Source organism: Fundulus heteroclitus, chromosome 5 (genome assembly GCF_011125445.2).
Source record: "Fundulus heteroclitus isolate FHET01 chromosome 5, MU-UCD_Fhet_4.1, whole genome shotgun sequence".
Taxonomy (NCBI): Eukaryota; Metazoa; Chordata; class Actinopteri; order Cyprinodontiformes; family Fundulidae; genus Fundulus; species Fundulus heteroclitus.
This window is the reverse complement of record NC_046365.1, coordinates 3643408-3661365: the sequence shown is the minus strand read 5'-3', so window position 1 is coordinate 3661365 and position 17958 is coordinate 3643408. Positions and strand designations below refer to the sequence as shown.

At 39.9% G+C, this 17958-nt stretch overlaps 1 protein-coding gene across 1 annotated transcript in view; it reads left to right on the top strand.

Annotated features, from left to right (window-relative positions):
* The window catches only part of lcor (ligand dependent nuclear receptor corepressor), a 96954-nt gene that overhangs the window by 46595 nt on the left and 32401 nt on the right, over positions 1–17958 (top strand). Inside the window, exon 2 of the mRNA XM_012869778.3 lies at positions 7599–7664. Within this exon, the coding sequence (XP_012725232.2) occupies positions 7599–7664 (66 nt within the window). The remainder of the gene's footprint in view (positions 1–7598; positions 7665–17958) is intronic.

The window sequence follows — 17958 nt, the reverse complement described above, 5'->3', positions numbered from 1 at the left end:
CTGCTCAGGTCCATCCATTGGTTTCTTTTTGGTGTGCTTGATTTTGTGTACTCCCACTGTTCCTTCAGGCTGAATGAAGCGTTTGTTAGCGACTGGTCTTTACGCTTTATAAAAAGCTTGACAATAGTTTTTGCTGGAATGAAGAACTGATGCATAAAGCTGAACAAATCCGTAAAATGATCAAGATCAGGAACTGTCTGTTGGAATCATGTGCATATTTAAACATTGCAGGATGTTTCTGGGCTTTCTGCTCCTTTGGATCGTGTGTCAAAACGGCAGCCGTAATTATTATCTTGACCATAGCGAGTGATGTTCTCGGACTTTAAAAAGGATGGATCATGCTGTTCTTATCACCGCATTAGGCATACCGTGTTAGTGTCTATGAGTGGAATCCAAATCACAGCAAATATGGACCATTTGTGAAAAACAATAAATTTGTTTGAATTGCTGTTTTAGCGTTTCTGCTTGATGACTGGTCATGAGACGTCGCCCGTGTCATTCCCAATCCATGTCACCTGATGTTGTCTCTCATTGTCTCTGGGGGGATTACGTGTTTTGCTGTGTGTGGAGGTTATAATCAGGGTCAAAGGGGAGAGATTTACAGAGAATAGAGCTGCATGGAATGATGGTGTTTTCACTCAGGCCTCTGGTAATCGAAGAGGCTAATCGGACCTCACTGGTACAGAGCTAAAGAATCTGAGCAGTTACCTAGAACGCTCTATCAAGTTCACTTCAGGTTCATCTTATTTATTTTCTATCCATCAATGGCTTCAGCCACTTGTTTTGAACTGTTTTCCACTTTCCAATTGTATAAATAGGTTGAGTTTGAAAAAGAACATGTCTGCATTTTTTAAAAACTATCTAAAATAACACGGTACATGATGCTGTTTTAGTTTGCATTCTAACACTTTAATAGCATTAAGTCAGATAACGTCATTATTGAACTGAAAGTATATTTTTGTAAATTAATGTTATGTTGTTTGACTGATAGAAATGTTTTAGAAAACTACACATGTACTTAGTTTTTACAACGAGATCAACACGGAGGAGCAGTTTTCTGAATCCGCTGAAGCAAAAGTTAGAAAAAATAGGTGAAGCTGAAATTAATGCAAAATTTGCAACATATTTTGGAACTACTATGCTGATTTCTATAAGAAATCTTGCAGTTTTAAATTTCAGTAAAGGACACATTAAACCTAATGACTTCCAGGAAAATAATAAAAAAACATCAAAGCTCAAGCTGATGGGCTCAGACAAAAAAAATTAAAAAAATCAGTGCTGCATGTTGAAGCTTCAGCGCCTTCACATATTGGAAAAAAAAACTTTGAAGCAGCAGTCGTTTCCTGACACCTGATTCCACGACAGAGGCATGACGGAGCAAAGGGGCTGTTTTATACAGTGTTATTTCTTTACCTTTCTTTTTGTCTCATATTTTAATGTGTTATATCCTTAATTAAACATCATTTATCTGTGCTACATATGTCTTGACAGTGTTTCAGTCTGTAAAGTTTAAGTGTGAATAGGAATCTGTGGAGAAAGTCTGACCCTGAGCCTTGAAGTGTGTAACCATATCTGGATGTTTAATTGGTATCGCTTCTTCCACAATTTTCCAGCTCTCTGTAGCTGTTGACCCCTTGATTCACCTTCCAGTGTTGATTAACCGATCATCACATGTGACTGTACATTTAAACTAAAGTAGTTCTGAAACTACAAACCTCATCTTTGGTAAGCATTAATAGCCCTTTTATTTACATTTTGAAAGAAGTTCAGAGCCTAGGATACGGGTTTCACTAATTATAGTTTAAAGAGGCTGTCGTTAGTGTAGTTGACTAGTCCATAGATTGTTCCTTTTATGCTGGCCTATTTCTAATTTCGAATAAAATGTGTTTTTAAATTGCTCACATATGTTTTTATAAATAAAGGTATGTAGAAGTATTTTACATTTTGAAATAGAGCTGATTAAAAGCAGCGCAGAAGCATTCAAAAACCAAAAGCGTTTTAGTGGAAACAAAGAAGCAGATGTCAACTTTTTAACGGTTTGCCATTCTCTCCTTTCTCCGTCACCCTTCTCTTTCCTTACCAGTCACTGGAAACGCTGCCACACGAACTATCTAAAGGTGGTGGAGACCTCTTCACCTAGAACAGAGTGCCAAGCTTTAGCCACTCATCTTTATTTCTGGGACTCATAATAGCTTAATGTGCAAGCTACTTCACCAGACAAAGTCACATGCTGACAGTGCTAAATGATCGATGAGCAAACTTCATTTAGACTTAAAAATCTATGGCGTTTTGATATCAAGAGATTTCATCCAATGAGGTCTTGATACACTCTTATTGGTCTGATGTCATTAATACCAGAGAAGAAGCATTGATAAAAGCCTTTATTTTTGAAATATTCATGCAGTCGTCTTGCTACTGAACAGTGCTATATAAATAAACGTGGCTTGCCTTGTCTTAATTGCAGCACAGGACACAGTTTATATCTAATGATCTTTTCTGTTTTACTTTCCTCTACTCTGCCCATGTGTTCCCGGGTTCATTGTTCTTCTTTCCTTTATCAGAGACTCCTTTCACTGCTCTAAGAAACTGGGGAGCTGTTTGTTGTCATGTTTACAACTATCTGTCTTTGTCTGCATTTGATCAGCTTCTTCTGAATCAATTTTGCTTCAGCTTGTGCTCCTCAGCAGGCTCTAAAGCAGCTCAACTGAAGAAATTTCTGTTATTATTATTTCTTTTGATCATAAAGGTTTCAGAGGAGTGCCTGCTGGATTTGCCTGAAGCCATGTTCTCACTGAGACCATCTATCTCTTTAAGGATTGGCAGTTTGGTCAAAAGCTCCTGTTTAAGGAGCTCAAAACGTGTTTGAATGAACCAATGTAATGAACTGATGGAGGTACATTTTAGTTTTGAAACTAATTTTTACAGTCACAGACACTGACATGAAATGTATGATTCCTATATAAAGAACTTAACATGCATTAGATTTAGAGTTTGTATTAGTTAAAGCTATATTGTCATTTATTTTAGCATATTCTAACTTTGTCCTTTTGGCTGCACACAGATTAGCTCTCTGTCACGTGATTCCCCACATTTGTGTGTGTGTGTGTGTGTGTGTGTGTGTGTGTGTGTGTGTGTGTACATGTCCTTCCACATTTGTGCAAAAATCATGGGCAATGGTAGAAATTTAATAGGGTGACGCAGTGAATCCTTTGGAGAACAGACCCAGTTCTGGTCCAAATGTATGTGCGCTGTTGCATTGCAACGCTGACAAAATCCCAGATGCCATAATGTGGTCCCCTCTTACCATGTCAAGTGTAAATGCTGTTGGACCCAGAGTGTGTTCACTGACTGACCTACATTTCGGAAGCTTTTTGCCTCTGGCTCAAGAGACTTTGTCATCATTTTGTTATCTCATCCGTCCAATCATGTCCCCCGATCTCACTTGTCCAGTTGCAGCATTATCGTAGTAAAAGAGTCATCTACTGTACCCGAACCAGTGCTTGAAAAGACCTTGTGGCTGACTCTCCCTTTTAGATTTTAACATTTTTATTCGGATCAGCCAAATAGGACTGGCCTATTTAGCTTTGACAGGCAGGGCTGAGGTCTGCCCTAAAACCCCAATTACAACATCTGACATGAAAGAAGAAGAGAGGTAAATCTGTGAAAGTGGATAGTGAGAAAAAATTGGAGGCCTTCGAAAAGTCTTTGAAGCTTTGGTTCTCTTTTATCAAAGCTACCTTTGTTGGTTGCATGAATTTTGCATGTGAAGGTTTAAGGGAATTTGCTATGTAGTCTATGTGTGGGTAGACATTAAGCAGTCCTTCACAAACCTTAGTGTGTGGAGGTGGGGGGTGTTGGGGTACCGCTTTGATTATTTTTAAATCACTGAAATTAGGCCATGTCCACATGAAAAATCAAAGTAACATTCCAGAAATGTCTTTATCCAAATAGAAAAGAGTAAAAGCGAACCAGAGTGTTAGGATATCTATGCCACGCCTGTATATGGGGCCGTAAGGCTACCATGGAAACATACCAGAAACAGACAGAAAGAGGCGGTGCTGGCACCTGAAGGTACCATGATGAGTTGATGACATTGTTTTCTACATGAGAACATCGGCGGCGGGGGTGGGGGTGGGGGTGGGGGTGGGGAAGTATTGTTACAAGATTTTCTTCACTCGGAAAACCTTTTCTGAAATATGTCATGTTGAGTTTCTTAAACTGTGTTTCTATATCAACACAAAGTCAAACGTGTGCATTTTTATCGTATACCATTCCTTTGTGGAAGCCAATGGGCCCTTTATTTATCTTTTAACATAATAGTTAAACAGAATAAGAAATGTGGTTTAAAACAAGGATTTTAACCTTATCAAACAAGCGTTATACTGTACATCTAGGAGGATGGATACAATATGTGATGAACTGAAACCGCAGTTATTCTTACCACCTTTTCTCCTTGCACATATATCGGGTCTTTATTTGGTACATTTGGTTAGTGCCAGGTTGGACCTCTTTTTGCCCTAAGAACAGCACATATATAGTGTCATGGATCCGTTGGCAACACATCTATGACTTGAATCTCCGGTTCGACCATGTGTTGAAGATGCTGGATTAAAATGTTGGGTTGAGAGCTGGTGAATGTGGAGGTCTTTGGAGCCATCACTTAAGTCCCCTTTCTTCTCTGTTCTGCTACTTGGTTTGAACAATTGGCAATAGTCTTCCCCTCAAATAGATGCTTTAATGGGCCTCTTTTTTCCTGCCACAGTGGTTTAGCAGGAAATGTTGATGCGGAGAAATAGTTTATTGTTGGTTAGTGTGGGTGCTTGGGCCGTGTTGCAGCATTGGTGGGGTTCTGGTTGGTGGTCTCTGGTTGTTCTGGTCCAGCTGTAGGCTGCAGGGAATGGGTGGACCCTGGTGAGTGTCCTGCTCCCTTGCCCTTCTTGGGGCTGTCCAATGGGGTTGAATGGCAAGGTGGCACTATCCCCCAACCCCTTCTGAATCCTGGCCGCTGGGTTGGGGGCTTGATCTGTGTCTCTCGCTGTGCCTATCTGGCCTGGGTGCTGCTGCTGCCAAGCTTTGCTGCTGGTCTGCCTTTGTGTCAGCTGTATAGCTACTCTGTGGGGGTGCCTGGTATCTGTCTCCCATGGGTCACTGTGGCCTCGGGGAGCTGAGCCTACCTGCACTTTGCTGTTCTTGGGGTTAAGTGCTGCAAGGTCATTATTCTTCTCACCACTGTAACATTTTCCCAATTCCAGGTGACAGACTAGTTCATACACCAGGTCTACACACACACACACACACACACACACACACACACACACACACACACACACACACACACACACACACACACACACACACATAAAAATGAACAAAAACTTAGGAGGTCATACGTACACAGGTTATATTTTATTAATGCAACCCGTCTATTTTGATACCAGATGTAACTGTGATTTAATGAAGTTGTTCAAGCAATCAGGATCCCAATCCCCAGACACATGTATGCAACCAGCTCTTCTATATGGCATACCTGAAATGCCAAGATGGGGCACATAAAGAAATAACAATAGATAATATAAATAGCACAGGATTCTACTTTGCTGAGAATTTTAGCCATTAGGAAATTCCAAACAGGTCAGTTTTGTAATGAGGGGGGGAAATTCAAGCATTTTCTGTAATCATACACTGCTGATTGACAGCCTATGGCAATATATGGGGGAGGAGCAGATCTATAGTGTACGCGCTATATGAACAAAGAAAAGCCATTTCTTTGAAATCTTTGTTTAGGTACGAGGAAATGTCTCGTGGTTTTAAAGGCTTTTTTTTTTTTTTTTACCTTGGTTCCTCTTATTTACTGCAAAAGTAAATAACATTTTTAATCAAACTAAAAAATATATATTAACAGTGGGTTTGCCTTCAACTAGTTATTGATACCCATTGAAAGCTACAGAAAAGGCAGTCCTTGAGTTTCTGACATCCTACCCGTAGCTTGCGATTAGTGCTGGTGCTTTGGCAGCTGAGCCGCGGAGTGTTTGTTGCTGTCATGAAGCCAACCGCAGCAATTTTATAAGTAAAGAATTAATTTCTGTGCAGGCATCGGTTTCTTCGTGCAATGGCCTCAGGCGTTCACCTTTAACACTCAGAAGTAGTTGCACTTGAACTATATGTAACTTATCTGTGTGTGTGTGCACGCGCGTGCATATGTTCCCCGTTAACCTTTCCATTGCCTGCTTAAAATGCACACACGTTTACGCACACATGTATACAAGCCTTTGTCTCCGCTTCTCCTCTGTCTGCCTCCATTTCCATTTAAAGGAGGATATGGTGGGGGTGGAGAGGAAAGGTGGGGGGAGGGCTCAGGTTGAAAATTACAATATGTATTTATGTTTCGATGTATGCTGTTGCCAAGCAACAGCAGACTGAGGGTATTTACAGTTAATAAAAAGTGAGTGACATTAGCTTGTTGTATTAGAGGTAAAGCACTCATTTGCTTTAAGAGCTGGGGGAAAGATAAGAATGTGTGTGTTTCTACCCGCGTGTTCAGGGCTTTTGTGCTTATTGTGTGTGTATTTGCGTTAAATGATCACGCCTGTAAAAAAAAAAAAAAAAAATCATATAAAGTGTCATGAAAAAAATCTGCCCCAAACAGATTTGTTCTGTGTTTGCTTCTTTGTCACATGTAAATATGTCAGATAATTAGCCAGTTTTTTATCAGACAATTATAACATCAGATTTGTTCATTCAATTAGCTATCAATTTAGCCCTTTATGAAATAGTAATTGTTATCTCTCTTAAATCATAAATTAAGAGTATTTAAACAAATCTTTTGGTCCAGCTTTACTTGTCACAAACAGCTTTGATTACCAATTGACAATATGAAGTAGGTTAAAAGATCTCCAAAACAAGAAATCATGGACCAGATGTGAAACAAAGCCATTTCTAAGGGTTTGGGCCTCCAGGGAATCTACTAATGGACAAAACATGAAGCAATGCTCAACCTGTTGATCAGGTGTGTAAAGCTAACACATCATTTCAGGAAAATGAATATCATGCCCACAGTCAAACATGATGGTGTTAGTGTTGTCTTGTGCAGTTTTGCTGCTTTAGGACCCTAGAGGGCTCGTCATATTTTACAGAATTCGGTCTGTGACCTTATTCTCAAGTGCATTTGGGTTGTATAGCAGGGTGAGATCAAGCACACCAGCAAGTCCAACTCTGAAACAAAAGAGACATTTTGGAATGACCTAGTCAAAGTCCAGACATACATTTAATTGAGATGCTGTGGTAGGACTGTAAACAGGCTGTTCATGCTTGAAAAGTCTCCATTGTGGCTGAATTTAAACTATTCCGCAAAGACAAGTGGGAAATATTCCTCCACAGTGATGTAAACGACTCATCGCCAGTTGCTAAAAAAGCTTGATGGCACTTGTGTAGACTAAAGAGGCAGTTGCTTCTTGACCTAGACCAATTTGCCTTCTAATGATTGAAATCATCATTTACTTCTATATTTACTCAGGTGGTTTTTCACAGCATTGCATTTGTTGGCTTGATAACAAATCTGACAGTTGACATTAAAATCTCATCTTCTCTTTCTGTTGCAGGCTTTGAGAGCATCTTGGAGGGCTTGTTTGGGCCGGGACTAGTCAAGGACATCACTCTTTTCCAAGGTAAAGGCAAACTAACCACAAAAACACAACATTGTTTTTCCAAATCCTAACTCCAGTTTAAATAATAGATAAAGGGAAAGAGATATTTTAATTCAACAGCTAATCAGAGTCCTCTTAGCAATGACCATTATGAACTAATATGGCAGATCAGTGACAACATGTTAATATTTACTAAACTCACTAGCTCATTTCAAGGTGACCCAAGGCATTCTTTTTTTCACAAAACAATTTGAACAAAAAAGGTTAGACTATATAAAATATATGCGTTTATGTTGTTCATTTGAACAAAAATACCCTACGAGAATAACTGAATGGAACAATTAGATTGATCAACCTGAACTCCATAGTTATTTCTGTTATTGTCTAGCTGCCATTTAGCAGCAGGTTGTAGTTATATGACTGGGCTAGAATACGTCCCCATCAGTCCAGAGACGTTAGCTTTCAATCAGTGACTTCCACTGCAGTGTTTAGTCCTGTTTCCTGCTGAGCTTTAAGTGTTTTTCTTTGGTTCGGTTTCTGTGAATATAATCCCCCATTTCCAAATGCGTACCCTCAGAACCTCCTAAAGGTACGTTTACACCGAACACAAACAAGGTGAACGGAGCAGGTTATTTCCATGTTATCCCTATCTAAAGGCACGTTCAGGAGTGTATTAATGGTTCGCAATGCAAACGACACGTTTAGAGAGAAGCAAATGGCACAATTTGGACAAATAGAGCGAAGCAAAACTGCGAATAGAGCAAAGCGACATTTCACTGAACTTTCAACAATCTGAACTTTTCTGTCAATTCGCGTCACATTAATGGCCCTTCTCATCCATTTATTTAAGCCCACAAAATGTTTTTATGCGTTACATATTTAGACAGTACAATTTGGCTATTTCTATTGAGCAATGATGGATTTACTGACAGACGACGCCTGTAATCCGTCCCCCAACGCGGGGCAGCATGTCCTCATACTGAGTCCTGGACAGTCAGAGGTACCACTGGAAGTGACCGTCATCCAGACGCAGCTACAAATGGTGGTACTTGCCAAACCACCAGCATCTCTGGAGAATCTGGTGGACCCAGGGCAGCCGATACCATTGTTTGGCTTTCCACATTAAATACAGCACCGTGACTTGCTCGGTAAAATCTATGTCTGCCACTGTGAGTTGAACAGGCAGGAGGAACTGGCAAGCAGAAAGACGCTCCTCCTATTTGAGGAGGAGGGAATATGGCTGTGCTGGCAGCACGGATTGTTTGCGAGAGAGAGGAGAAATGTCAAGCAACCAACGGCAGGCAATTAACGCAATTAATGTTGTTAGCGTTCGGTGTGAAAGTACCTTAAAAAACAGTATTTAGACTAACTCCTTCCTTCCCTTTCTCTGTAACCTTGTTAACTGAACCTTGTGTGATATTGTTGTTTTTTTTTACTATAATGTTACAATTAAGTTCAGTCCAACTCAGATGTATAACCAATACTCAACAAACATTGTGTCAGGGCACATGACAAGACAAGCAGCTCTGTTTTTATATACAGAAATATACAATCAAACCAATCCATCATATACAGAGAGATTCAAATTCATTTACATATATTAGAATTTGATCCTAGCTATAATACGATACAGACAGTTTAGTTAATTATACCAATTGGTAAATCGTTTTACATCTAAAGAAATGCAGTTGATGGCATTGAGTTCATCTGGAAGAGAAACACAGCTAAACAGATCAGCTGTGAGCCAGTAGTAAAACAGAGGACACCATTAGTGGCAGCAGCAGGTCCTTTTAATGCCTTTGTTCAGGAAGGAGACAGGATTAACACAGAAAGTCAGGCCCAACTGGATAATCAAGTGTCATCACTGACATTTTTTTCATCTGCATCTTTGTTGTTTTACAAGTTAACCTGCAGATGAGACATGGGCCATCACAATAGCTTTGTAGCACACACCAAACCCACAAAGTGTTGCTAAGCAGTTAGTGTTCAGAGGTTTGGATTTAATTGTTTTAAGAAGCTCCACCTGTTATGCATCCATTTTCTCAACTTTTCTGTGATGCTGGGTGGCAGTATCACGGGGGCTGGAGCCTGGCTCTGTCTGTTAGCGGGCGGCTATACCATGGACTGGTCACTAGGACTGAACGCTGAGGGAACTCACTGTAATCAACACAGGAGCTCCTGGTTTGTTTTGGAAATGTCTGCTTTTCAAATAACTACAAATAAAAAAGTTGACCTTACTTCAGTGTCTTGTATTTCAATACTGATATAATTTTGGTCACATCTTTTTAACATTACTTCCATTAAAGTGGGGAATCCGTAGTCTATTAAACTTTAGGCTTAACTCAGGGATCCAGTGCTGTAGGAAACATGCTGTTACACAAGTCCAAACAGAACAACTGTGGGTAATCTCGGGTCACCTTTTTGCCATCTGACAAACCTCTGTTAGGCTGGAGTAAGGAAATAATCTTGATCATCTTTTTTTTTTTCATTCAGTATTCTTTCTCCCTTGTCCTGCTTTTAGAGACAGTTTGAGTGTTTTTTACAAGTCTCCATTCATGCATCTTGCTATGCTTTTGAAAAAGGTGCTGTGGTGGTTTGTGCACTTTTTGAAAACCTCTGTTAAATGGCAGCGAGACGGCTTTTCTGTGTGAACACAAAGAGAGCCTGTACAGGAAAGACGAGTTAATTAAAAAAAATGAAACATTTATCAGATGATTTCATGCTTGGCTGGTCATAGTCAGTGATCGGCTGGTAGAACCTAAAAATGCAATCTGTTGTCCAATCAGTTAATCCACCATACCTAATCAATAATAGGTAACCCTGACAACGACAGTCTGGAAGTTACTCCTTGAGAAGAAAAGTCACCAATATGCAATACCAGCGATGTTCAAGAATGAAAGCAGATGACTTCATGTTCATGCCAGAGGCTGATGTGAAGCTTAGTGTAATTGTGCTAATCTTGCTAAACACTTATATGAGATGCTAAAAGCCATTTAAATAATATCAGTTCTGTAATTATTTTCCTTTTGTTTTGAAATAGTAGTTAAATGGTGTTTAACTGCAGAGCCGTGTAACATTAGCTGCTCTCTGTGACGCCACTGCTGGTGCTTCTACAAAAATGTTCCCAACAGAAAGGCTGCTTAGCACTCCTCTCTCCTGTAACCTGCACACTCTGACAGTGAGTGTGCAGGACATGTTGTTTTATTTCATTAGAAATAGCTTACTTTTGAGACAGTGACATTTACGAGTCACGCAGAAAGTAGAAAAAAAAGAATTATACTATTTTGAGAATTTGTGTCACACAATCAGCAGCCAGAGCATAACAAAATGGGTGATCAGAAATCGGCCACAGCATTTCTGATTGGTGCCTCTAATTTTACCTCCTTTGCAAGTGCCCATTCTGTGGATTCAGTTTTAGGTTTGAAGAGCATCACAAATAAAGCCTTGCGCTGTAGTCTGCCCTTCGTTTGCCTCAAATATTTTTGGGGATTTGCATGCATAGGAAGTCCATTCGTGACAGGGGAAGCTGCAGTATGTGTTATTTAGTCAGCCAAAAGCTCCAAACCAAACATCTTCCTGCAGTGAGTGCTGGTGCAAATCAAATCCATATTTGATTTGCACCACTAAACACCCAGCTTCCTCATCCTGACTTTCTGTCTTTCCCAGAAACAAGGTCAACATGGCGTCCCACAGTCATGTGACCCATCCCCCACCAACTTAAGGCATTTTTAGAATATTTCGGGCATGTCATTTTCACTCATGCATTGCACTTCCACACATGCCCAAACTCCATTAAAGCTGACACATTCTCTGTCTCAGTTCACACACACATTTTTCACACACCCACATCACCCTCAGCACACTGTAATGTATGGGAACTTAACTAACTCCTGATGGTTACAGTAGATACTATCTACAATAAAATGAATGCATATACACCGTCTCTGTATGTCTGATTCTACACCTTCACAGTTCTCCTTTTCATTACCAATACTGGACTACATTTCCAACTCCTTGTCATGGATCTAAACTGTGTAGTGACCTCTCGTGTCACATGCAGAGAAATCCATCACGTCAAACAAAGCGCTCCATGTTCACAAAAACAAGTAGCTGCGACGCTGAGCTGATTAGGTGCATTCACACTAGCTGACTATTGACCAGGACCACACGAGTGTGAAGCCTCATGTAAACACCGTCAATATTTCCTTTACATGGGCAAACTTGCCATGCGCACACAAGAATATGCAGACAATGGAGGAAGCGAGGGGTCAAGCTAGCAGTGGGACTGGAGCTAATTGGTGCCTTCCCAGGGATATTGTAAGTGGCACAACCGCGGGGTTCAAGCACGGCTCACCTGTGACCTTTCCATCACAGCCGCTGACAGAGCTGGAGGACGGAACAAAGAGTAAGCAGTGGCTAAATTATCTGGATATTTCACAGAAAGCTGAGAGGAAATTGCTCTGTAACTGGAGAAAAGCAGACAAGCTATCTGCTGTGTTTTAGACTATGGTATAAATTAAACACAGCACACACACACACACTCAGAGACAGTGGTAAAATGAAGGAGTAGTACTGTCTGTGTTAGTTTTTTGTTGTTGTGTTGTGAGTTTAACTCAAGCTGGTATCAAATGGCAAGATGTTGTATTTAGTTTTCTTATGTTGCCAAGACTTTCAGAAGATTATGATTGAAATAAACACCTGATCCCACCCAGATGAAGAGTGCTCCGTCTGCCGAGACAAAGGAAATGTCTTGCCCTCTAGTGGTGCTTGGTGCATTGCATTAGACTCAGAATTGAATAGAGATGGAGCGTCTAGAATGTTATTGGTTAATCTAATTTAATAAGGTTTAACTATTAAATAAACAACAAATGATTACAAATATAATGTCTTACACAGACTTTAGCATCTTAAACTAGCAACAAGCACAGTCAATATAGTTAGTTTCGAAGTGATGAAACATAGCGCCATTTCTGTTCTCCGTTCAGCCTTCATGGGACGATTTTCAAAGCCTGAGAGACAGAACACAGATCGATAAAAAATCTTAGACATAGTGGGTTTGCTCGTACAATGTGTGGTGTTTGGTCAGACTGCGAGCACGCCACACCCCACACAAACAGATTTTACTCAGGATCATTCAGATGGCAGACGGGATATATGGCAAAACCTCTCAAGAACAAACATAACAAAAACAAAAGGCATTGGTTAACGGGGTGGAGACAGCGCCACCGGGGGGCTTTATGTTTGCTGCATTAGGAATGATGGGGCATTTTTCTCTCTGGGTTTCCCACACCCCACTTTCTTATTGGCTACGCGCCACATTCAACAGGCAGCGTGCTCGTTTGTCCTCAGAGGACACCACACGCTAGGATATCGGGGCAAGACAATCCAACATGTTGAATATCCCTGACCGGGAACGGTCCCGACGTTCCACCGAGTGGACCCGATCACTCTTAGCACACCACACGCGGCAGGATATTCACGTCGAGATCGGTCTTGGAAGGGGAAGAATGGGGAAAAAATCGGGCTAAAAATCCTGCCGTGTGAACCAGCTTTAGGGTGCTTCCTTCATAGCGTCGTCTGTCTGATGTGTAATAGTTTACTACTTAATAGCTCATCTCTAGTCTTCTTTGATTAGCTTCCACATCATAGAGTGGAAGAGCAAGACTTTGTACCGGTTGGTGCGCTGCATTGGGGGAGAAATCGGAAAAAAAGGTTGGATTTTTTAGATAAAAAAAACAATTGGTCACCAGTCAGTAAATTTTCCAGAAATCCTGTGAGATTTTCTAATAATTGCTCTCAGTGACCAGACTAAGTACTGTTTTCCATACAAGGTTATACATTTTTTTTAGCTATTATATGTATCCAAACACTGACAGAACATGTTCATAAACTGATATATAGTCCTGTGTGCCCCACTGATTTAACAAGAAACAAACTACCAAAACTGCAAATAAATGGTTTATTCCTGCATAATTTATATCATTCTATATTCAAGGCAGCTAGACTGGATTTTAAACTTCGTGTTGGAGAGGGACCTCTGACTTTTCAAGTCACAATCCCAGCTTCAAGCACATTCTTGTAGATTTTTTCAGACCTTTGAGTCGAAATGGAACACAACTTAATATCCTACCCTTTTGGAGTTGTGAAGGCTTGTAATTTAGGAGTGGTGAGGTGAACACCACTTCCAGGTGTTCTTGAAGGGGAAATAGGCTCAGTAGAAAGCAAAACAGGACAGTGATGTAGTATTTTCAGTCTGCTGGTAACTTCTTCTTCAACTCCCAATCATATGAACCGTATTCCCTCATGATCGAAGCATTCTTCAAAGACAGCAGGCAGTCATTGTTCTTTGTAGCGTTAAGATCAATTAGCAGATTTTTTTTTTAATGTTTCCATGAGCTGTGTAATCCACCACTGTCATGTGATGGAGTCAGAGTCACCCTCATGTGATGGGTTCCACTTCCCAACAAGTGTTTTAAGCCATCCAGGGGTCTGGTGAAACATTTTCACTATATCATCAACTTGCTGAAAAGGGTGACCGCTTTGAGATGTGAAGTCTTGATCTAACATGTACTCGATGCTCCCATGAAACAGAGACTACGTATTGATTTTTCTCATGTGTTACTGCGTTCTGTTGGTCTTTGTCTCTGCGGAGCTGAGTAAGCTCACTGCTTCCTCCTCGTGTCACACTTCCTTCACTTCTCAGTCCTGCTTTCTCCACATGTCTCCACATGTGGTCTTACACTAAACAGAGCATTTTGGCTCCGTTGTTGCATATTTGCAACATGTCATATGTTAGCAGTCTCTGATTAGGAGGTGCTATCTTGGTGAAATACATGATACATTCCAGGGATGAAGACTCGAGGCAGTGCTCGCCACATTTAATTTCACCCCTGTAGAATATGTTTGAAAAGCCTCATATAAATAAAATTTGATATTGAAATTATACATATTATTTAGAAAAATACCTTTATTCAGAGGAGGACAGTGTCATATCAAGAATCTTTTTTTTTTAATTATCATTGACAGAGGCTTGCACACTAATGTTATCTTTAAATGAAATGTAACTAAAGCATTTTCGATTCTTTTACTACCATAGGTTGAACTGAGTTTCTAAGAACTTTTAATTTGTTTCTGTTTCTCTGAGGTATAAATGTGGTAAGAGTTTGCCAAACACTCTGAGACTTTAACTGGAACTGTGAGCTTTGGTAAGATGAGACTAATGCTGAGCTTCCCAGCAACAAACACTCCAGGCAGCTTGGGCTTGAAATATATGGTGAAGTATCTCATGTCCATTGTTAAATATGGACATGAGATTTGGGATTTAAATATGAGAGGATTTGTTATGCTGTGGGCTTTCTTCTTTTTAAAAGACCCTCAAAACCCTTTTCATGGCATCATGAAGTCTTTGAAGTACCAGGAGTATTTAAATAAAACAAATCTGAAACACTCAGTAAATTAGAAATAGTCTCCCCCTGGTCTTTCAGCAGGATAATGGCCAAAATATGGCAAAATCAACACAGAAATGATTCAGCAAACATAAAATCAATCTACTATGGCCATTGCTTCCTCCAGACCTAAATCCTAAAGAAAATCTGGGGACTGAGCTGAAGAGAAAAGAGCATTCAAGAGGAGCCAGGGCTCTAGTTAATGTAAAGAAATTACACGAAAAGTAATCCCTGTCTCTCTTTATGCTCCACATTTAAAGGATCAATGCAGCCATGTTAGCAAAACTGAGAGTTTACAATATATTTAAAGTGGGCGTACTAATAATTAACAGTGATATAGGTAAAAGCAGAGAATTTCACACCAGAAGTTTCACCCCAGCAAAGGCTAAATGTGAGTGCTGCATGTCTGAACAATAAAGAGAGGAAATGGTTCAGAATGGGCATGCTCCCATAGTTTACATGATGAAAATAGATCAGAAAAGGTCACAATCAAGGGTTACTGATATACTGACACAATGAATCATTGATCAGCAATAATGGCTGTATACCTGGCTGCTTTAAACCTGGCCGCTGGGAATGGATTTTCATGTGCTTTCATGTTGACTAGCAGAACTAGTCAAAGTTGCATAGCTACAGGTGAACATATATAAAAACGGCCCCCCGCATGTCGCAGGGCCTGGGTTTCCGTCTGTACTTCTGCATCAAGCTGACAACAGGTCATTGCGGCCTCTCATAAATGTGGCCTGTCAGCGCAGAGTGGAGTCTTAAAGTGGACTCTTAAATACGCCAAATGAGCATTAATGATCAGTGGTGACGAAAATCTCCCCGCTGTGTTGACAGCATCTGAGGAAAAAAGGAGAAATGAGTGCTGCTAGTCAAGGGCTCGATGCAATCTGCTGGGTTTCCTTAGATAGGAAACTTTTTGACCAATCTGTCTGGACGATTTGATTGAACTGACTTTTGTAAAGTGCCTTGAGATGGCATGTGTTGAGAATCGGTGCTATATAAATAAAACTGAATTGAATTGAAAAGTAAACCACATAGCACTCCAACAGGCCTCACAGATGATATGCAACTGCCAGCTTTGACATGCATGCTACTCCCTGACAAACGCAGTGCAAAGGGAGGCTGTGGTCTATATATAATTCAGTAGGGTTAATAATAATATGAATGATATTTAAAACTTGGTTTATCATTAGTTTACTTTTTAATACCTGGACTAGTTCTAGTTCAGTTTGAGTATCTAGAGTCTAGAATATATTTAGAAAGCACTTTTGGTACTTTTGGACTGCAGGATTCTTTTTTTGTGTTTTGTGTGTGCTCAACAAGAGAACTGCATGAAGGTTTAACCAGCAGAAAAGCTTTTTAAGGGTTCTTTTCTACCTCTTGGAGAACAGGAGATTTTCCTAGCATAAGGGGATTTCTTTGTGTGACGTAGATATACACTGACAGTTTAAAACATAGTAAATAGAGGCATGGGCATAAAACTACAGCCATCATAATAAAAAAAAAGACTTGAACATTTCTAAAGAAACATCAGTGGCTAAGGTCAATGTACTCTTTTGTCAATTTGTATTTCCATTTTGTTAACCGTTGCACAATCAATTTCTTTCTCCTTTTACTTTTTGTATGTTAAGAGATTTTCTGTTACTTCCTCTCTCCATTGGTTGTGATTCCGATCCCTGTTCTGGCCTGTTGACTCCTACTGAACTTGACAGATTTTGACACTTGCTCAACTCAGAATAACCAAAACCTGCTGGTACATAATATGTGTCAGGGTTATGAAGCCACATTGCCTTACAGTAATGCATAACTGGAAACTAGAGCTGTACAATAGACTGAATCATTATCACAATATAAGTGTTTGCAATATTACAACCATAAAGAACTGCTTTGATGCCATGCTAGGTAGACTTTTAGTGTCTTTATGCCTACACAACATAAACATCTTCTTGGCTGGAATATTGAAGCTCATTGAGAGTGATGTGAATATTGTAGAAAGAAAATGAAAAAAAGTTAATTATAATCAGTATCCATATTACAATGTAATGTTTATTATTAACAATTGTATCACAATTCATTATTTTTCTGATATCATCCAGCCATATTTTAATTCTTGGGTTGTTGGTGCTGATGCAAACTTCCCCTTGTGGGCAAGAATTGTTGTATGGTCAGTACAAAACATGCCATGGGAGGCTAGTTAGTTTTTAGTACCTGCAAAAGTCAAAACACCTTTAAAGGTTTTTCCTGAGATTTTTTTCTAGTTTCTATGAGCTCTCTGATTGGTTTGGCACAGATTGTCTGTGGCTTTTGAAACTGTGTAAAATTAGACCCTGATTTTAGGAGTTTGTTTTTGTTATAGCTTTAGTTCTTTAATTACATTATTCTTTTTTATCCAAGAAGTGAAGATCTTTCCTGGAAATTAGTTTAGGTATCTAAACTGTATGGACATTTGTGTTCTCTGGGATTTGATTTCTTGATTTTCTTTGTGTTCTTTTTTAATTCTAGGACAGGCTCTTGTATTTCATCACCTGTAATAGTGTATTTTCCTCTGTCTGCTGCCTGGTTTGTTTCGGTTTCATTATCTGCTCTCTGCTCATAACTGATGTTTATTTGCTTAACACGCCACCTGCAAAGTCTGTATCATTAACACAGGAAGTGGGGGGCTGCTGCCAAACAGCAACCTGCACCCCACCCCTGTGGTGGCTTAATGACATAAACAGGATGGGTGCTTCAGTGTCTGCAAGCTAGAAAATAGCTTGCTTGACATGTTTAAGTGTCAGTGAAATATGAAACATTAAATATTATACTGATATTAAGGAACATTCTTTCACTTTTATAAGCTGTACGCATCCCAGTCAGTAGCCTCT